This window comes from Cebidichthys violaceus, unplaced genomic scaffold, assembly GCF_023349555.1.
Source record: "Cebidichthys violaceus isolate CVI_PGR_0920_01 unplaced genomic scaffold, fCebVio1.0.p SCAF_1, whole genome shotgun sequence".
In the NCBI taxonomy this organism is placed as follows: domain Eukaryota; kingdom Metazoa; phylum Chordata; class Actinopteri; order Perciformes; family Stichaeidae; genus Cebidichthys; species Cebidichthys violaceus.
The window spans coordinates 2,338,136-2,360,406 of record NW_027176262.1 but is presented as its reverse complement, the minus strand read 5'-3'; the positions used below and the strand labels follow the sequence as shown (position 1 = coordinate 2,360,406).

The 22,271-nt window shown below is 43.2% G+C and overlaps 2 protein-coding genes across 2 annotated transcripts in view; both read right to left on the bottom strand.

Annotated features, from left to right (window-relative positions):
* Positions 1-388: 388 nt before the first annotated feature.
* crk (v-crk avian sarcoma virus CT10 oncogene homolog) lies at positions 389-7,715 on the bottom strand. Its single transcript, XM_068706048.1, has 3 exons — positions 7,130-7,715; positions 5,957-6,558; positions 389-3,040 (listed from the first exon to the last, which is right to left on the bottom strand). The coding sequence occupies exons 1-3, from the start codon at positions 7,359-7,361 to the stop codon at positions 2,903-2,905; spliced, it is 972 nt and encodes a 323-aa protein (XP_068562149.1). The 5' UTR covers positions 7,362-7,715; the 3' UTR covers positions 389-2,902.
* A 950-nt stretch (positions 7,716-8,665) lies between these two features.
* lrrc75a (leucine rich repeat containing 75A) overlaps positions 8,666-22,271 on the bottom strand; it is a 41,309-nt gene continuing 27,703 nt past the window's right edge. The window contains exons 5-6 of the mRNA XM_068706035.1: positions 14,768-15,041; positions 8,666-14,159 (exon numbers count right to left, since the gene is read on the bottom strand). Coding sequence (XP_068562136.1) covers positions 13,578-14,159; positions 14,768-15,041 — 856 coding nt within the window. The 3' untranslated portion in view covers positions 8,666-13,577. The remainder of the gene's footprint in view (positions 14,160-14,767; positions 15,042-22,271) is intronic.

The window sequence follows — 22,271 nt, the reverse complement described above, 5'->3', positions numbered from 1 at the left end:
GTCATCACTTTGTGTAATTGTAATTTAAATCCTGTAGTAATATTCCCTTTAGTGTTTGTTAAATCAATTGACAATATGTGACGCAACGCTGTGGTACAAATATGACATATGTTTTCACATTATAACAATATATAATATATAAGGGAGTCTACATTAGCTGTGACAGGCTAATAATCCTCCATATAGAACTAGTTGGGATGCATTCCTTCTGTACGTTAACGCGATAGTTATTCAGCTTCATGCCGTGTTACTAAAAATAACCCCGTAATATGAATGGAAATCATTTCTGTAGCTAAGCAACTGCCATGTGCAGCATGAATGAAAAAGGTTGTTTTTCTTTGAGTTAAAACATTCAAACATTTGTTAATAAGTCAACACATGTAACACATCATTTGTCATGGGTCTGACTTTATTTACTAGTATATTAACACATTACATGCTACAGAAAATAAAGAAGGTCATTTCAATTGTCTTGAAAGAATATAGTGTTATAATAAAATGGCACATTTTGGATATTAACACAATTTCCACGTCGTCTTTCTGCCACGCCTTCCTTCTTATGAGAGGTGAATGACGTCATGCTGAACTGAACTACTTGTTGGTGGTTTTCGTTGGTAACGTGTAGATGAGTCCGTGTCGCCGTGTGAAGAGAGACAGAAGCTGGGTTTGATCTGAAGTCGACCACATTATCGCCGGGGCGATACGGTGAAGTGTTAATAACGTGATTTAGGGATCTTCTCCTGGTTTAGAAGGCTACAGTAAAGTAATGTACTTTTCTTACCAGACCGTTGTATTACTCCCCTTTTACCTTCTTACTCATTACATCCACGATACTGATGAATATTAAACAAAAATGTTGTGGAAGCGCAGATGGTCAACTCGGCATAATATCAATATTCTAAGAACAAAAAATATATATATAGTGATCATGTATTTCCTCCATATCGCCCCGCCCACTGCCCCTTAACCACATTATTAAATACTAAATATTATCTGGAAAGTGGCCAACTTGAAAGATCAAAATCAAGGATAAATAAAAAACCCTTAAAAATATGATGAAAGCTCAGGAGTAAACCACGGTGGTAAGGTTCTGTTAAAACATTAATTTAATCTCCTTTAATCTCCTCAGAACCATCAGAACGTCCTCGTCTGTCTGAATGTGTTTACAGTGACACCTAGAGGAGAGACGGTGCATGGACACAGATATAATGTAATGATTGTCAACGAATAGAATCAACAGGAAACAAAAAAACCTCATGTGCTTTGTTCTACTTGGCAAATAAAGAACACGGCAGGAAAGGTAAATGAAAAGAATAAAAAGTCCAGGTGTGCTTGAGATTCAGTCAAATCAAAGAGAAGCAGAGGATGAACAAACATGGCCGACACACGACAGAATGAGAACACACACGCGTGGTGAAGTGAGGGTCAGTTATGCACCTCCACTTCCCATCATGCATCAGTAAAAAGTGTACATCGAAAAACCGGATTAAAAATCGGCTGTGAAGAAAACTACAAAAAGAGAAGGAAAAGAAAAATATTTTAGCATGTAATGATAATCACATCGTACGTCATTTCATAACGAAATGGTCCTCTTGTGTTTCTTCTTCTTCTTCTTTTTCTTCTTCTTCTTCTTTCTTACAAAAGACTACTTGGTTTGTAGGTGGAAGGCGTGAGGAGAGCGCAGCGTCGTCTTTGTTATCTCCGCCTCAACAGAAAGTCTTCTCAGGTCACAAACCTCACTTCTCCGCTTCATATTTGGTTTCTGCTCCTTCAGGAGGACGTTCATCTCTCTCTGGGACACGAAGAAACTCTCTCGTCTTCTTCGTGTCCAACGAGAACAACGGTGGAGGTAAAAAACAACAAAACAAATACCTTTAAAAGCTGAGGGTTGAACTAAAAGAACAATCTGGTATCTGTATCTGTAGCAGGACTGTAATAACCTCGACTTTCTTGCTAGATTTAGCAACTTTTGCTGCTACTTGCTAGTTTTCTTTCGATTACAAACCGTGGCTTTGAGGCGGTAAACGCAGCCAGAGAGCGGCGTAAATGTTCCTTTAAACAGCTACATTTTAGAGTTAAATATTAGTGTTGTTATGACGTCTTTGATTCACCGAACGAAGACGTCAACACCGACGAGACGACAAGTTTGACTTTTTCAAGTTAGTGCTCAAATTCAACGAGAAGACACTCAGCTCAGGATTAGAAGAACAGTTGGTAAACGTGCTTATTAGTCACTTTCTGGCCGACTTAGACGATGATTATCGTCTTTCTGTAATAAATACATTAGCTTAGCTTAGCATAAAGCCTGGACGTAGTGGGAGGGGGGGAGCTAGCCGGGTTCTGTCCAAATGCTAGTTACTATTTGAGTCTCTGAATCTTAAACAAACAAAGAACATTTTACATCAGTGAGCTTTAGTGGTGCTGGTAGGTGGGGTTCTGTTTCGTTAGCCCAGAGCTAGGCTAGCTAGTCGCCCCCTAGTCTTTAATGCTAAGCTACGCTAATCGGCTGCTTCACATCTACTGCACGGACCCCCGGAGGAAGATCACGGTTCTCATCCAACGCTTGGCAAGAAAATGAAAAAAGCACGACAACAGAATCCGGAGCTTCAGATTGTGTCGAGAACGCCAGTCGGGGAAAGTGGGTGAAGAAGGGCGGCCATGATTATTCAGAGGACGTGCGTGTGTGTGTGTGCGCGTGTGTGTGTGTGTGTGTGTGTGTGTGTGCGTTACAACGGTCCAACAGTCCAACGCTTGTTTTGTCCTCGAGCGATTCTCTGAAACTGTAAAACCCGGAGAAGACGTGAGGGTGGAATGGGAGGGAAAAGGGAGGTAGGTTAGGAGTGAGGAAGGAAGGGTCTAATAATAATACTAGTGTCCAGGTAGCGGCCTGACCCGTCCGCCCTCAGCTGAGCTCGTCCTCGGCGTTGTGCTGGTCCACCAGTTTGACGTGCGTGAAGGGGAAGTGGCCTCGCTTCCCTTTACATTCACCCTCCCACTGACCGTTCACGTTGATCTTAGTCACCATCACCCTGTCACCCACCTGGGGAGGGAGGGAGGAGAAAAGGTGTTATACACGGTATTATTAGAGGGAGAGAGAGAGAGAGAGAGAGAGACAAAGAGACAGAGAGAGAGAGACAGGTGAGAGAGAGAGGTGAGAGAAAGATGAGAGAGGTGAGACACACACACACACACACACACACACACACACACACACACACACACACACACACACACACAGAGAGAGAGACAGAGAGACAGAGAGAGACAGACAAAGAGAGAAAGAAAGAGAGAGAAACAGACAAAGAGAGAGAGAGAGAGAGAGAGAGAGAGAGATTTATTATTTATCTCTTGATTTATTCCCTCAGTAAACATTGTAAACATGAGTTTATGGTCTCAATCTCTAGTTTACAGTCTTCTTCAATACAGCATGATGTTCATTTAGTACATTATGCTCCATTTAGAGTCAAACACACCATAAAGCAGGGGATGATTTAGGGGCGGGGCTACACGCTGATTGACAGGTCTCTACCAGAGACGTATACGGCTGTCAGGTGTTAGTGCGTCTGTCTCTGAGTCATGAACCTGAGTAAACAAGGACTAACGGACGGTTCCAAAGGTTGATGTTTGATGACCTCGTTACCAGTAAAGACAAACTTCCTGTTAAATGTGTAACTGGCAGCATGAAAAGAAATGGAGAAACATTTTAAGTATGTGCAACAGTTAAAAGTAGTAGATAGAGATGTTCTGGTAATTAAATAAATATTCTACTATAAAATAAACACATGGTAAAGCCAATTATTAGCTCCTGTGTGAATTAAATACTAGATAAATTAAAGTACTGAGCATTTACTCATTTTATTATGAAATAAGATTTGGCATCTTTGCTTTGGAACAACACAACAGAATCAACTCTCAGTGACTCTGCTCTGCTGCTGTGTTGAAGTGTTTTTATATCATTAATTTAAACAGCTGGCTGCGTCTTTTTGGGTCAGTCGACACTGTTAGCGGTGATTAATGATTTAACATCAGAGTGTAAATAAAGTTTAACGTTAACCATCACAGTGTAAATAAAGTTTAACGTTAACCATCACAGTGTAAATAAAGTTTAATGTTAAACATCAGAGTGTAAATAAAGTTTAACGTTAACCATCACAGTGTAAATAAAGTTTAACGTTAACCATCACACTGTAAATAAAGTTTAATGTTAACCATCACACTGTAAATAAAGTTTAATGTTAACCATCAGAGTGTAAATAAAGTTTAATGTTAACCATCACACTGTAAATAAAGTTTAACGTTAACCATCACACTGTAAATAAAGTTTAATGTTAAACATCAGAGTGTAAATAAAGTTTAATGTTAACCATCAGAGTGTAAATAAAGGTTTAATGTTAACCATCACAGTGTAAATAAAGTTTAATGTTAACCATCAGAGTGTAAATAAAGGTTTAATGTTAACCATCACAGTGTAAATAAAGTTTAATGTTAACCATCACACTGTAAATAAAGTTTAACGTTAACCATCACACTGTAAATAAAGTTTAATGTTAACCATCAGAGTGTAAATAAAGTTTAATGTTAACCATCACACTGTAAATAAAGTTTAATGTTAACCATCACACTGTAAATAAAGTTTAATGTTAACCATCACACTAAATAAAGTTTAATGTTAACCATCAGAGTGTAAATAAAGGTTTAATGTTAACCATCACACTGTAAATAAAGTTTAATGTTAACCATCAGAGTGTAAATAAAGTTTAATGTTAAACATCAGAGTGTAAATAAAGTTTAACGTGAACCATCACAGTGTAAATAAAGTTTTAACGTTAAACTTGCTGGCTACGTAAACAAAGCACAGAGAAGCTCCGATTACAACACACAAACAGAGGAAGAGCGACTTCATGCTCAGGTAGACGTTCTTCCTCTACATCTACTCCAGCTGAATCAATGCTCTGAGCCTCACAACCGTCTGAGTCTGGAGAGTAACGGCATTCATACATTAATACATGCAGGGCTCCATCCAGCATCGTGGACTTAGCGTGTTTTTGATTAGCACGCACGATGGAATTAAACTAAAAGGTCACATCTAGAGAGACCTCTACCACCAGGAGAGGGTTTGTCTTCTGCAGACAACGAGACAAGGAAACGTGGGCTAATCATTAACCGTCCACTAGTGCCGCCTTGCTGAGTCACCACCAGCCAACACCGCGGGTGGGGGTGCCAGAAACCAACTCGCACAAAAAGGATCCTCCCGTCTACGTTAACTGAAGCTAACTAATAAACAACACAAAGAGCTGCAGAGACACAAATCAACCAGCAGCAGACGTGTGGTTTGACTCCACAAAAAGCAAAAGAAGGAACAGATTTGAATAATATTGTAATAATAATAGAGTAGTCTCTGACTGTTCTTCTAGTTCTGCTCCGGGCTCAGCTGGACTCCAGGCTTCACAGAGACCAGAGGAAATGGTCCTGTTCCCAAAACACAAACTATTTCCTCCCCCCCCCCCCCGCCCTCAACGACCTGCTCTGTGGGAGCCCCGCTCTCGCTTCCGGACACTTTAAACAGTCCGGCCACCGAGAGCTTCATAATCATCTCTCTCTCTCTCTCTCTCTCTCTCTCTCTCTCTCTCTAGTCCAGAAAGAGGAAGCCGGTGAGTTGATAAATGACCTTATGCTAAGCTAGCTGTGACGTCACTGGACCGAGCTCTGCAGCAGAGAGAACAAGAGACCAGACCATGAAGAAGAACTGCTCTGACCCTCGACTCCTCTTCGAGCTTTGTTCATAACTCAAGCTTGTCGTCGTAGCGCGAGATATAAACTAAGCTTGACTCAACTAGTGCTGAGGAAGAGTGAATCAAAAGGTGTCGAAGGAGAGAGGATCTGAGCTCCTTTTGGGTCCTAGATCGCACACACACACACACACACACACACACACACACACAGAGTCCATATTTACCTCTAAGGCCAGGGCGGTCTTGTCGTAGGCGTTGGGCACCCTCTTCTGAATGACTCTGGCATAGACGGGTCCGTTCTGGAGGTTCGGTAGAGAGGTGGGCTGGGCGTACTGGCTCGGGTCTCCCAGCAGAGGCGCTCCGGACTGGGCCACCGCGGCGGAGCCGTCGGAGTTCCCGATCGTCCCCGCTCCTCCTCCCGGCGCCCCCCCCGGAACGCCGGGCCCCCCCGCCGCCGCCGAACTCGGAGACGCCGGCCGGTACTTCTCCACGTACGGCACCGGGATCATCCCGGCCCGGCCCTCAGAGTTCTGAGCGTTCCACCACTGCTCCTCCGGCTTCTCCAGCACCCGCAGGACGTCGCCCTTCCTGAACGGGAGGTCCTCCTCGTCGTTGCCGGGGAAGTCGAAGAGCGCCCGGACGAACTCGTCCTCCAGGCCGAGCGGGGGTCCGCCGGGGCCCACCCTGATGAAGGAGGTGTGTTTGGACTTGTTGATGGGTTCTATTAGAGTGGTGGTGTCCAGGTAGTGGATCTTATAGAACTCTAGCAGAGCGGGGAGGGCCTCGAACTCCTGGTCGCCGATACGGAACCTCGGTTGGGCCGAACCTGAAAGAGACAACGCGACACAACTTCTGTCAGGTTCCGCTCCGTCACATCGCAATCTATCTGTGTCACCAAGCAGGACGACGGAGGTGCTTTCCAGAACGGATTGTTGTTTCCTTATTTTGGATTTATTTCCTCGTTCTTTTTCTGCTTTTTGTTCCTTCCAATAAAAAAAAATGTAACACATGTTCTTCTGCGAGGAAGTCCAATAGAAACGTGGCATTATGACAGACTTTTTTAATATTTACAACTTAATAGGCTCAGCTAGTAAATTAGGCTAATTTAAAAAAAAAACTCCCAGCAGCCACCATGATGCATTTCTGTGACAGAAACGTGCACCAAATGTCAGAGGCACAGCACGTAAAAGCATACAGAGACAGACAGGTAGACAGACAGGTGGAGGGCAGTGAGGGTACATTCTAGTGCTGACAGAGTTGGGACCTGTTCTCCATGGTGTTAAATAAGGGTCACTATTAAGCATCTCTTTTTGGTGCAAGTCACGCAAGAACGGGTCACATCAGCACCGCACACCTCCTTCCAGCCGAGCCCACAACCAGTTCCCTCCCCGCCTCACCTGGACCGGATTGCCGGTTGTTGTTGTTGTTGCTGCTGATGCTGTTGATGATGTAATGCGAGACTTTGGAGTTCTCCGACACCGACAGCACGTAGTCCCCGGGGCTGGTGATGGAGTCCCGGACCAGAAACACTCCGTGCCGCTGACCCTGGAGCAGAGACACAGCCTCCTGTCTGCTCAGCCGACCCCAGTACCAGCTGCCGCGGTCCTCCGCGTCGAAATTCCCGGCCATGATTTTATTTATTTTTCTAAAAACCCCTCCTGAAGCCGAGGCTTTCGACCGGCGGGCCTTCAACTACATACAAAAAAAAAACTTTAGCGCCTTAAGAGCACGTTTAGTAACCAGGCAACACCACCCGCAGCTCGAGCAGTTTGGGACATCAAAACCAACGGACACAAGCGCCGCAACCCGGAAATAAAAAAAGAGCACCCGTATCTGGTTAATGTCGGGAATTTAGCTCTAATTTATTATTATTTTTAGCCACAGAATTCCAGCTAGGATCCAGCGGACCGATGACAACTAACTTCAAAAAAACTGAAATGGCGGATACGGGAAAAAAAAAAAAAAAAAGGACCTCACTCCTCCACCGGATGTGACGCAGAAATGGTGTGCGCCACAGACGCGCTAGCTTTCGAGCTAAGTCAGGGGCTGAATGTAAGACTTCCGGTTCGAGCGGCGCACTATTATATATCGCTCATCATACAAGCTTATTATTATTAGATAACGTTCAAATACAAATATAACATTTGGCGAAATTTCTACTATAACATACTATAGTACTCACACGTTTATTTACCTTTTTTCAAAAGTGAAATTTGTAAGCTCTTATTTTGAAGCGGGAGTCCTTTCCTGTTCGTGTTACCTCTGGTTAACTTGACTCTCGTCCTTCATGTTGGTTTGTTGTGAAAAATAAAGCTTCCAGATTTATGAGCAGCTGTGATGTAATCACGCTGATGATACACGGACTTCACGGTTTCTTCACACAAACATTTAGGAAGTATACAAAAATATGTGTATATATATATTTTACACGTTCAATCCAGTAGACAAGCAGCTTGGTTGCAATTCGTAAACTCGGCCACTAGATGTCAGCCAAATACTATTTTAAATACTTAATTATTTAAAGCTCCATGTGGGTTGTCCTCAATATATAACAGAACTAATAAAAGATTATCACTCAATAACAAAAAAAGAAACGTCATTACGATAAAGTACAAACAACATTTTACCCCCAAACACACTTCTAACTGCAGACTAGATGTTTATAACTGTTTATTAATGACTTACTAACACTTATAACTGCAGACCTGGTGCTTGAGAACTGTTAATTAATGACTTACTATTATATTAATATAATTACATATGATGTATATGTATATCATTTATAAGTGACATACACATGTAATTTACGTTGTGAGTTATTATATTTAGTTAAGATCCTGCATCACCTTATGTTAGAGGCAGTGCAATAAGGCCAACACTGGATGTACAGACTTCGATCAGTCATAATATTCAAACACAGTAAATACAGGATGTGTTTTTGTATCGTAGAATTTATTGGGATCCATGGCATGACAGAAAAATGACAAGTTTTACAGTTTCATCTGTGAAAGAACGCACAGAGCATTCTTTTGAATGGATCGCCTCGTTAAAGTGGCACGAAAAAACAAGAGAGAGCCACGGGAGCTTCAGGGAACAGGGCAGAGTGACAGAAGAAGAGAATAATACGGAGGTATACTGTAGAGTTAGAAATATATATATATTGAAGAGAGAAAAGACCCAAGGCTACAGACACTTCATGCCTTCAGATTCACATTATCATATATTGTTTTTTACACATATCAGCGAAGTCTTTGAGCAACACAAACATCTTCACATTTAGTATTAATAGCTCCTCCTGCTCTCTATGAGTCCAAGGTAAACACAACCAGCATGTCATCTTTTACTGTAACGTATGAAAGGACGATTCATTCTGCCTGAGTCAGTAGTTATCAACCTCTGTATAAAGAGCCAATGGGTGAAACCCATCGCTAAGCCCCTCCCTCAAATTAGCTACCGTAACCGAAGCCAATGCTGAAGTGTCGTCAAGTTGAAGTAGCCATCATGACGTCACCCGTTGGTTTGTGGACTGCCGTTCTGAAGCCTCAAGTTGGGCGTTTTGGTCGTCGCCATCTTGTTTTTTTTTTTGCAACCAGTGAACAGGAAGTGACCATATCTAGACTGAGGAGGAGTCATGTAGAGACGCCGTATATACGTCTCTGGTAGAGACCTGTCAATCACTGTGTAGCCCCGCCCCCTAAAGTGTCCCCTGCTATATGGTCTGTTTGACTCTAAATGGAGCATAATGTACTAAATGAACATCATGCTGTATTGAAGAAGACTGTAAACTAGAGATTGAGACCATAAACTCATGTTTACAATGTTTACTGAGGGAATAAATCAAGAGAGAAGTAGAGTCATTTTAGACTAGACTTCTATACAACCAGAGGAGTCGCCCCCTGGTGGACACTAGAGAGAATGCAGCTTTAACACACTTCCGGTAGAACGGGAGGTTGCAGCCTGGTCTCTACCAGAGACGTATAAGACGTCTCTACGTCACTCCTCCACAGTCCAAATACGGTCACTTCCTGTTCACCGGTTGCAATAAGCCAAGATGGCGACGGCCAAAATGCCCAACTCAAGGCTTCAAAACGTCTGTCCATAAACATATGGACGACGCCACCATGACCGCATCAACTTCCTACATCTGACAGCAGATATCCTCAAAGTTTGGAGGAGATTGTTGTATTTCTTCGCCATCCAGATGTATGGGAGATATGCACGGTCAGATATGGATTTAACAGCGTGGAAGACGTCACTCACAGCTGAATCCATCAAAGATCAACAAACACTACTTTGTTTGCTCCGAGGTAAGATGTTAATAACATTTGCTAACTTTACAGGTTAGCAAACAAAGATGGCTGAATATGAATCATCATTAATTTATGATATCTAATGTATGGATCAAGACCGATATCCTGGCGAGCTTTAAACAAATGGAAAAGCGTGATAATTTAGTTTTATGTTAGATAATGAAAGCTACACGGAGTCATAACAATATATATTGATTTTTTTAATGGCCTTCACAATACTTCATCTACTTCTCTCTGGTATTTCAGAAACAATTATTCCAGAAATCTGCCATTAAAAGGGGGAGGGGCTTAGCAAAAGGGTCCACGAGACATATTCAGCGTTGCACGCGCGCGCGCGCGCACACACACACACACACACACACACACACACACACACACACAGTTTGTTTCTGTCAAGATGCACAAACCTGCATGTTCAATCAGATCAAAAATGCAGCATCGGGTTCAGGTTATCATCCGAACCCCTAATCCATCATATCAAAGGTTTCAAATAAAAAAAAAAAAGCCAGAATCCATGCTGATGTATCGGTGTAATTCCATTTGTGATCCCTCTGCTTTGATGTGACCTTTACGTAAAAGCAGACAAGTGCATTTAAAACAACGTGAACACGTGACAGTCTACGGGAAGATCTCTAAGCTTCAGGCAAACACGAGCAGGAAGTGTACAAGAGGGTTTTTTGGAACACGTGCCCTGTCATCATCACGATGAATGAACTCTTTCCAGTTGCTCCGCCTCTTATTTCCGGTAGTTTGATTGTTTTTTTTCCCCCTCTGATCCGTGAAGCCCCGCCCTACTTTGCCTCCGATTGGCTCAGACGGAAGCCTTCTTGTTTAGTGCTCTCATATATAATTACAACTGATTACGAGAGGTTCGTTTGTTTTTTTAAATGTCGCTATGCATGTTGCCTATATGGATGGAATAACATTACATATCCGTTTAGATATTCAATTTCTTACTGTGGTGTCATAATTAAACTTAACCGCAATGTTATTTAACACCGATTCACAAATAAATGTAAAATTTAGTAAAGTTATCTCTGGTTCACTGATAAAGAGATATAACACACGGTAGGCTAAGTAATTAGATATGTAAAGACGTATTATAACACAAGGGTTGCTTCATTTAGTTGTTTTCAAAATTTGCCTTTTAAAGGGCCAGCGCGTCGCATTTAGAGGAATCTATTGGCAGAAATGGAATATAATATTAATGAATTTTTCTTTACTGTACATATCACCTGAATATAAGATTATTTTTTTCCCTGTTACGTTAAAATTAGTCATTTCTATCTATATATACGGAGCACGTTCTCTTCGCCATGTTTTTCTACTGAAGCCCAGAAAGGACAAACCTAACAGTAGCTCCACAGAGAGTTTGTTTTTTTGCGTCGTCCACCGTAGGTCTCCTACACGTTTTGCAGGAGAAGTTTTCAGTTGCTTGCAATCTGCAACCCCGCCACTAGATGTCGCCGCATCCCACACACCGCGCCTTTAAAGACGGGGTCGGTAATCTTGAGTAACAAGCAAGAGTGCGATATATTTTGAAAATGATCCACACCGACGAACACATCCCGACGTTGACATCTCTTTTTTTTTTTTTTTTTAAATGAAAGCATCTCGCAGCACCAGCTCCAAAAAGTCATTATATCTAGAGAGAAAGTCGACAAGTCGTCGACACTCACAGCCCAGGACACTCCCCCAAAATCATGATGAATTTAGGAGAGCAGCTTGAGGAACAATCGATGAGTGAGGATGAAAAGACAGCCACAGACACCGTGTTTGTCTTCACCAACCCTACCTTTAAATGGCTGCTTTGTCTTTCTTTTCAGTGTCTCTGCTAAACGTAAATGGCCTCCGTTCATTTTAACGGACACGTTAACTACAGTACACTCTGCCAATGCTATGCAACCGTCGAGGTATTCTCCTTCTACGCGTTCGATTACTGACCTTCACACAGAGTTTAAATGCAAATCCTTTGCCGAGGTAATAAATTTGTGCTCGCGGAGATAGAGGGACACATAATGGAATGGAAACACGGATCCTACGCTGCGTCTGTTTGGTTTGGATTCCGCATGAATAAGCCACAACTACCGTAATTTAAAGGGATACTTCAGCAATTTAGCATTGCACAACCACAACATATAGGGATTAGCAGCAAATCTTCTTGCAACGCTAACAAGTTCACATGTCCGTCAACAAGAAATGTCCCTGACGATGTGTTGCAACTGCAAGCAAGCAAGTTATTAAAAGGCCTTCATTGTTATTTATTTTTATTTTTATGCCACACACACGTTCACAGCTCCGAAGGTGAATGCGTTTGCAGCTGTCTGAGGGAAAAGTATGAATATATTTATTAATCTATTAACTGCTTTAATGTGATGTGTTAATATGCCATTTGAATAAAACCTTTCCTCTCATTTTTATAATAATAATAATAAAATCACATATTAAGAGTCTGGTTCACATTTCTCCCAACATTTAAAAACATAAATCATGTATAATATATTGAACCATCCCAAACTACAAAAATATGATCTATATACGACCTAAAGAACAGATACAAAAAACAAAACATTATACTTTATATACTGTACATCCAAATATACAGTTTGTTTGTTAAAGCTTTTGCATTGGACTATAAGTGACACGTTGAGGTGGAGCTACACACCGCGTGAGGATATTAGGATTTATGATATTAGTAGCGTATAACGTGATCGTAGCTGATATATAAACACAGCGCTGTAAGCATGTGAGGAGCGCTAGTGAAACATGATTATGAGGGAAGAAAAAGGCTACTGAATATTTAATCCTGACACCCCGGTAATCTCATCTATCCACTCGTTTCTTACTGCTTTCCTCCAATGTCCTCTTTTTATATATTCTTTATCAGTTGTTTATTTCTTTTGGTTTCAGCTGACTAATTTCATCCGCGGTGCTCTTCTCCTCCACTGAAGACTCGGTGCATCTGTTCTCTTCTTCATTTTTTGTTTTTCCTATAATCGAGAAGCGGTCGTCTTGACTTTTTGATTCTCCGTCTATCTTCCCGATCCATCTGGCTCGTACGTGGGAGGAAAAACATTTAAATCACTTCTAGTTTTTGGCAACAACAACAAAAAAAATACTAATTTCAAAAAGGGCCCTCACTAGTTTGAGTGTGCATTTGTTTTGTTTTTTCCCATCTTTCAACAACACACTCTTAACGGGACGTGTCGACAGGCACATGTAGGTATCACGATGGTTAACGGGGGGGGGGGACCTGAATAAAGAGTCTATACATAAAAGCCTCATGTGATATAATCAAGTCTATTCTACATCCTCAGTCTATTTACGACGGGCTCCTCTCATGTTCTCAGACGTCCTGAACGCCTCCCGGCGGTGCGTTCATGTGGATCACGTCCTTCCCGACGCCGACGGCCTCTCTTGACTTCAGGAGCACTCAGTTGTCCTCCGAAAGGAGACTTCTTCCTCTCGTCTCCTTCCGCACCACGAGACTCGACACACGGAGGGGGAAAACACAAGCAGGAGGAGGAAGGGAGGTTCAGGTCAAGCGATCCGATCGGTCCAAGTCCTCGTCCGCTCTCATTGGCTCCACGGCTCCGGAGGAGTGCTGCGACTGGCTGGAGCAGGACAGGTGGGAGGAGTCGTCGTCGGCCATCACCGCCCTCCGGCCCTGCCGCCGCGCCTCCTCCTCCGTCTCCTCCTCCTCCGTCTCCTCCTCTCTCCAGCCCTTCCTCCTCCTCGACGCTTTCCTCTGCTCCCCGACCGTCCACATGCTCTCGTCCTCGTCGTCCTTCCCCTGCACCTCCCTGTCGAAGTCCAGCAGCTCCTCCATCATCTCCTCAATCTCCAGCTCTCCGTCCAGCTCCTCCTCCACCTCCGACCGGAGCTCGCCCATGCTCTCGGTCCGGTTGGTGTCGTCCGTCTCCTCCTCTTCCCCGAGCCCCCTCAGCCTCTCGGGGGGGTCGCTGACCTGACTCTCTCCGAACTCCAGGATGGTGGGCAGGTTCCCCTGTTTGGGACAACGCTTCCTCAGGCTGACCAGGAAGGGCTGCGGCAGGGAGAAGATGTCCACGTTGTTGCCCAGGTCGATCCACGTCACGCTGGGGAAACTGCCGGGATCCTAAGGGAGAAAATAATAACAAAACTTTATCATAACAAGAACTTTTAACTGGTTCTGAACCAGTCTCAGTGTAGTTCTGGTCCTCTATCAGACCTCCATCAGTACAGAGACCATCAGAGAGAAGATGGTCTGTTTCTATAGAGTTGTTCTTAACGCTCGTCATCGGAGCCACCGGGTCGGATTCTGGTGAAACCAGATGAACTCATGCAGGTTCACCAGAAACTCCTTCAGCTCACACTCCAGCAGAGACCGGTCCACCGTGGACAGACCCAGATCCTCCAGCAGAGACCGGACCACCGTGGACAGACCCAGATCCTCCAGCAGAGACCAGAACTTCCCCCGTCTGCTGAACGTGTAGCAGAACTACGGAGGTCGACACAAAAACTTCACAAATGTGAAAGGCTCCTTCTGGAGCCAATGTTTGGTTTGTCCGTTCTGGGCTACCGTAGAATCATGGCGGACTCCATGAGGAGGACCTGCTCCACACATAAACGGCTCATTCTAAGGTAAGGTTTAGGTGACAACAGGATCTCATTTACAGGCGTTAAACTACATTATGCTGCAATATCACATTTAAAAAAACAACAACATTTTAGTGACCCGCTGACCTTCAGAGCGTCAGTCACCTCCTTCAGAACCGCTCTGGTGAGCCGGTTCCCGTTCAGCGTCAGGGTCTCCAGGTGCGGCAGGGCGGCCAGCGTGGGCAGCAGCAGGAGGAAGGCCTCGTCCGTCAGCTCGCTGAAGCCCATCTCCAGGCTCACCACGACGGACGCGTGGCGCTGCAGGTGAACGCACAGGCGCTCCATGTCCCGGGTCGCCAGGGGGATACCGGACAGATCCAACGCCCCGCTGGACAGAGGGGCCGACAGCACCGCCTTCAAACTGGAGATAGACACACGAGCGAGTATTAAACGTGGATATTCGTGCCAATGGTTTGTTGTTTGTTCTTACCAATTCCAATCTGATGTAAGTCTTTAAACTTTAAGTATTTCAGGAACTTCAAACCAAAACCTTGAAGTAAAAGTTTGCAAAGTTGGTTCATGATCACAAATTGATTTACGTGGGATGTCTACGAATTACAGCGCTTTCCATGTTTGCAGGTATCTCAGCAAACGATGTATGAGATCAGCCTGCTTAAAGCCATACTCTCCAACCAACCACAGGGCCCGAGCTAAGAATAAACCCAGTGGGGAGCCTGGATTTGGACTGATCTGAGGTTTGGTCCATGAAGAAAGAAAAAACCTGAGATCAGAAGTTTAATTCATCCAAACAATCTCTGTAATACACACTGGACAGGAGGGCCAACGTCGATTCTTCCCCACAAACAACACTGATGCAAGTGAAGTTCAGACACACACACACACACACACACACACACACACACACACACACACACACACACACACACACACACACACACACACACATACACACACACAGCTCTGATCAGCTGGCCAAACAACTGACTGTGGGGAACTATTATCATCAGCTGAATATATTTATGTAGTCACGTACCAGAGGGACTTCAGAGGAATCTAGGCCAGAGCCGCCCAAAGCAAAGCGATGGCCGCGCGTGGGTCAAATATAGCCGTCCGAAAAAAATATTCTCCTCACTCACAAAACCAGAGGTGACACAGAGTGATCTGGGTTGTGATTTTGGGGGTTTTGTTTTTTGGGTCGAAACATGGAACTAGCTGTAAATCTACCAACGTCTTTAGGGATTTGGTGGCTGAAACGTGGTGGTACAAAAACGTGTATATTTTTGGTTGTACCCACTAGTTTGATCCTGAAATATCTCATCAGCTACTTGACGGATTAGCATGACATTTTGTACCAACATTCATGGTTTCCAGAGGATGAACCTCAATGACTTTGTTGATCCTCTGGCATTTCTTCTAGTGTCACCATGAGGTAGACATGTATGGTTTTGAGTGAAATATTTCAACAACTACTTGACGGATTAGCATGACATTTTGTACCAACATTCATGGTTTCCAGAGGATGAACCACAACGATTTTGGTGATCCTTTGACGTTTCATCAAGCGTCACCATGCGGTTGATATTTGTGGGATTGAGTGAAATGTCTCGACAGCTACTAGATGGATTGGCACGATATTTTGTATAAACATTCATGGTTTCCAGAGGATGAACCCTAATGACTTTAGTGGTCCTCTGGCTTTTCTTCCAGCGTCACCATGAGGTTGACATCTGTGGTTGTGAGGGAAATATCTCAAGAACTACTTGAGGGATTGGCATGAAATTTTGTACAAACATTCATGATTTCCAAAGGTTGAACCCTTATGACTTTAACTTTATCTAGCGTCACTATGAGGTTTACATTTTTAGTTTTGAGTGAAATGTCTCAACAGCTACTAGATAGATTAACATTAAATTTTGTACGCACAATTGTGGTTTTCAGAGGATGAACCCAACTGACTTTGGTTATCCTCTGACATGAAGTTAACATTTTTAGTTTTGAGTGAAATACCTCAACAACTACTTGACAGATTGGCATGAAATTGTGTACCAACATTCGTGGTTTCCAGAGGATGAATCTTTGTCATGAACTTTGTCAGCTTTTGTCAGCTGGAATGAACCCCAGCCTACCCCGAGACCCTGAATAGGATAAGCCGTGACAGATGATGGGTGGATTCGTGGTTTCCAGAGGATGAACCCTAATGACTGGCTTTTCTTCTAGCGTCACCATGAGGTTGACATTTGCGGTTTTGAGTAAAATGTCTCAACAACTACTTGACGGATTGGCATGAAATTTTGTACCAACATTCGTGGTTTCCAGAGGATGAACCTTAATGACCCTGAATAGGATAACCTCAACCTGTCACTGCGGTTTATTTAGCAATCAATTACATCTCCAGTTAATGTCCTTAATACAGCACGACAAAATGTAAAAAAAAAAAAACTGTTAAACTACAACAAGTGACTCAAATTATTTATGGTTCAAAACAATCAATTCATGCTCCAGTTGTCAGAGGCTCTGTGTACTATTATTCAACCAAACAGGCCAATGAAAAGGTTCCCACACAATAAAATAAAATTAGCTTGGCTTGTTCCACTGTATCCCCCCCCCACATCATTGTCACCATCACTACGGTAACACATCCCCAGTGGGGAAATCTAGATATTGAAGCACAGCTGTCCTCTGTTACGTCAGGATGTCCCCATACTTCAGCAGGAGCACAATGAAAACTAGCGTCACATGGACCAAAAACACAAAGAATAACCATGTGTAGAGAGAGGGAGAGAGGGAGAGAGAGAGATATATATTGTTTATATACATGTTACCAACACATGCTTCATGTTTTTTCACTTGTTGCAAGCATAATGCGAATGAACTGAAAGAGAAAACACCTCGAGGCGGATGCGGCTACCTCTCCCAGTCTGGGTAAGTAGTCTGAACCCACTTCCCACAGACGCCCCTGGAGGTTTGAGCTCCGACCAAACTCTACGCAGCAGCCCATGAGCCAGAGTGTGCTAATTAGTTAACACACCGGCTGCAGCAGCAGCAGCAGCAGCAGTAATGCCCTGGTCTCTCCGTGACCACTGATGCGATCGCGACGGCTCGTATTCTCCTCTCGTACTCGATGTGTTTGTCTGCACTCAACGAGGAAACAGGTGATTGTTTTAGAAAGAATATGTCTCTCCAACGTCACTCCGCCATGCTCAGTTTAAAAGCAATAAACAAGAATAGTAGTGTGTGCAAATAAAAAGCAGATGAGACGCTGAGAGAGCTCGTGATGTATTTTGGCTTCAGACCAGAATCCCACGCTACAGAGAGAGAGAGAGAGAGAGAGACAGAGAGAGAGAGACAGAGAGAGAGAGAGAGACAGAGAGAGAGAGAGAGAGAGAGAAAGACAGAGAGAGACAGAGAGAGAGAGAGAGAGACAGAGAGAGAGAGACAGAGAGAGAGAGACAGAGACAGAGAGAGAGACAGAGAGAGAGAGAGAGACAGAGAGAGAGAGACAGAGAGAGGGAGACAGAGAGAGAGAGAGAGACAGAGAGAGAGAGACAGAGACAGAGAGAGAGAGACAGACACACCCCCCACTCTGTACTGAGGTCACCCAACTGGACGACTGCCAGCGGTGACACAGAGGGCTTTTATCTCTCATATCATATTATTACTTTGCAAATCAACTGTACTTCATAGTATTTGTGCAATCAGTCCAATATGTACTACGTCCAAAAATATTTGTTTCATAAACTACTTAAGGAACTGAGGGTTTTTAGCCCACATCAAAGTTAGATGAAAATTATGAATCTTGGTCCCTGGAAAGGACTTTGACATTGGACTACTTAAAAAGTACACAGTGAAAGTACTTTATAATATTTGTGCTAGTACTCAAAGTATTTAGTCCAAAAATATTAGACTCATAAACTACTCATGAAGACCTCCTGTTTCTAAAACATCTAAAAGCAAATTGTCCTTCATTATATAATCTCTAGACGTGTAAATAGTGTTTTTATCAGTAAAATATTTGTGTCATGTGGGAAATCAGTAATAAGCCTGTTCTCCTTTCACAGGTTGAACCTTTGTCCCGTTCTGCCTGGCTGAGTATGACTCTTGACGTATTACGAATATATACATATATATATACATATATATATACATAAAAATATATATATAAATAAATCGACAACGCCACACCTCTCTGTCTGTAAACGATGTGAAGCCGCCCACTTGTTTCCTGAAACAGACTCACAAGGTGAATCCAGGTGAAAGGACTACGTGTCACCAGCTGCATCCGCCTCGGACATGTGATGTATATAAATGAAGGTGGGGGGGGGGGAGGACAGATTATACAGAGGATGCTTTTTATATTTAATTAGAAGAATATCTGTGCTTCTGTCTCCCACAGAGCCTTTTCTCTCCTCTTCTGTTGTGTGACGGAGAAGGTGAGAAAACACCTCCTTCCTCTCCTTCTTGTGCAACAAGCTTTTTTCCTCAGGTGCGAGCGGCTTATGTTTCCAACGATTGACGAGCAGGAGGAACGTCTTCCTGTTAAGATGCAGGACTAGTCTCCGTCTGAAGGGACGGTTATTATGGACGCATTTCAAGAGACGTCCAGTAGTTTGATCTAATCGTGGGATCTGCATTTATGAAGAGTCACATTCCAAGCAATCACTCCCGCATCCGATTACACTGATTAAGGCCAACTTCAACCAGAGAGGAGGAGCTTAAAGGGCTGTGTTTTGGCATAATGTCTTCGCTGGAGACCCAGGACGTATTGCTGGACCCGCTGGAGGGAAGGGAACCAGAACCAGGACTGAGAGGGGCAGACTGTCAGATCCTGCTGCAGTAAAATGAGAGGCTTTCTAAAGGGACTCTTAGAAACACTACCACTTTAGTCCACAGGGGGCGCCAGAATCAACACAAAGAGTAGCTTTAAGTCAACTTTTCAAAGGTGTTATGTCATTTTCCTTATATTCAACTCCACGCTATGTTAATTATGGAGTTAGCCCGTGTCATATTAAGCGAATAGAGCCAACCCAAAACATGTACTTATGTCCTCACTAAACCACGATCTTTTCCTAAACCTAACTGATACGTTTCGAGGGAAATGTTTTTTTCTCCTGGTTTTAAACTTGTGGTTAACGTTAACAAAACTTCTTGGTTAGGTTTCGTAAAAATAACCAAGTCTTTGCTTAAAATAAAAAATATTAAAAACAGTTATATATGTTATTTTTCCGCCCCCTAGTGGTCAACAAGTGATTACTACATCTTTAAGAAGAGTCCACCAGCAACAGGAAACTGAGCCACTTCTTCTTTATGTGTGAAACGTACTTTAAACCAAACTTCCATCTCAAAGAAAGGAACTGCTGATACTACATCTTCTAAACTGACTAATGTGAGGAACAGAAACCTTCTGCATCTATTCAGTTAATTATCCATGAAACAAAATACCCCGGGAACAATGAGGAGTTACTCCGTACAAAGTGTCTTTATCCATGTCGGACAGCAGTGGAGCTCTGGGCGGGCAACAACCACCATTATTCACACAGCTCCAGGAGGTCACTGGTCCCACTGGGAATAAACATGAGTCACACAACAAGTGACGGGTGTTGTGGTGTGGAGGAGGATGGAGACGACTCGTATATGGATTCATATTCAGCCATGCCGATGCATTTAAAGCAGATGACCCGCGTCAACAGACACACACACACACACACACACACACAGCAAAGGTTACATTTCAATATTTCTGCTTCAACACAATGCTTCATACCACTTTGTGCTGCATGATGAAAAAGTGAATTAACAGTCTAGTGGACCTTTTTTGAGATGCGTTGAAGCGACGTGGGATTAAACACGTGTTCAACATCTGGACTTTTTTCTCTGCTTTTAAGCCCTGTGAGAGTCGATCCTTCAAATTTATCAAAAAGCATAATCACAGCATCGACCCGCCGTCATAATCTCAGGTATATATATTTAGAAATGTGTGTTTCATTGTTTCCCCTGTTCTCCTCAGTGAGTTACTGTAAAGCCTCTAACGAGAGAGAGAGAAGGATTCAGAGGAGTCAAGGGAAACAAAAAGAGATTTGGATTAAAATGAGAAAAGGGAAAGAAAGAATCAAAGTGCTTTTGAAGCGCTCAGATTAATTTCAAAACTCTCCAGTTTGTAAGTTATAGCCAGCATTAATATTTGAACGCTCACAGCTCATTTTGAAAAGGGCGAGCGTGTGGGCTGCTCCGACTCAAAACAGAACCTACGGTGAATTCAAGTGAATGAAAGGGACTAAAAAAGGTTTCAAAACAAATGGAAAACTCCCTCTTTCATGCACAATAATACCAAAAAAACATATTAAACGCCACAGGACATAAATCAACTGGGACATTATAGACACACCGAGGGATTTACGGTGATAGCTGCCGCAATAAAGTCATAAAACACAGAGGTTTGGACCTCAATGGTGGGTATGAATATGCCCCATTAGCCATCTTAAAGTCAGAAATTAATTATATACGGTTAGATTATTAATACACGCTAATAGGAAAATGTTAAATGGTTTATTGAGAGCGCAGCAAGTGGTTCTCACCGTCCATTTAGCGATCGTAAAAAGGCCCAAATGGTGATAAACGCCGGAGGTAATGTGTTGTTTAAAGGTCCTGGAGTCGGACAGTCATCCTCGGTTCTGAGCTTAAAGCAGCGACTCCACCTCCGTGCTAAAGATGCTAACGTAGCTAACTCTTTGCAGCCATCCCAACACGGCCAGAGGGTCGTTCTTCACCATTGTTACATATACATACCATAGACTGTATATAAGAAGTAGACGTAGTCATCGTGACGTCACCCATTGGTTTGCGCCGTTTTAAAGCCTTGATTTCGGCGTTTTGGCCGTTGCCATGTTGGTTTTTTGCAACCAGTGAACAGAAGTGACCATATTTGGACTGAGGAGGAGTGACGTAGTCAGTCACAGTAATCCCCTGCTTTATGGTCTGTTTGACTCTAAATGGACCATAATGTACTAAATGAACATCATGCTGTATTGAAGAAGACTGTAAACTAGAGATTGAGACCATAAACTCATGTTTACAATGTTTACTGAGGGAATAAATCAAGAGAGAAGTAGAGTCATTTTAGACTAGACTTCTATACAACCAGAGGAGTCGCCCCCTGGTGGACACTAGAGAGAATGCAGCTTTAACACATGAAGCTTTGACCTCACTTTTCAAAACCGGAGGTTGCCACCTGATTCATACCGATCAGTGATGTCCAATATTTGCTGATTGAACCCAATACCAATATTGGATCAGATCACTCCCATCTCTGGTTGAAACCCGATCAAATGGACATAATATGTACCAAACAGTAGCTTCTACTTTCCACAGTCTAGGCGTTTTAGCTGCTCCGCATCAGTAGTTCTTTGGTAAAGCTTTCACCGCCTCACCGCGCTTTCATCAACATAAAATACTAAACTTCATCCATCTTCTCCAGGAGCTGATCAGCATGAAGAAATGCTTGTGAGAGGTTAGCAGCAAAAGCAGCAGGGCACTGGCCAATCAATGACTTCCTACAGGCAGGAAAATGGGTGAGAAACTAGCAATGGAACACTTCCAATAATTGCTTTTTTTTCTTCTGTCTGACACGGAGGTT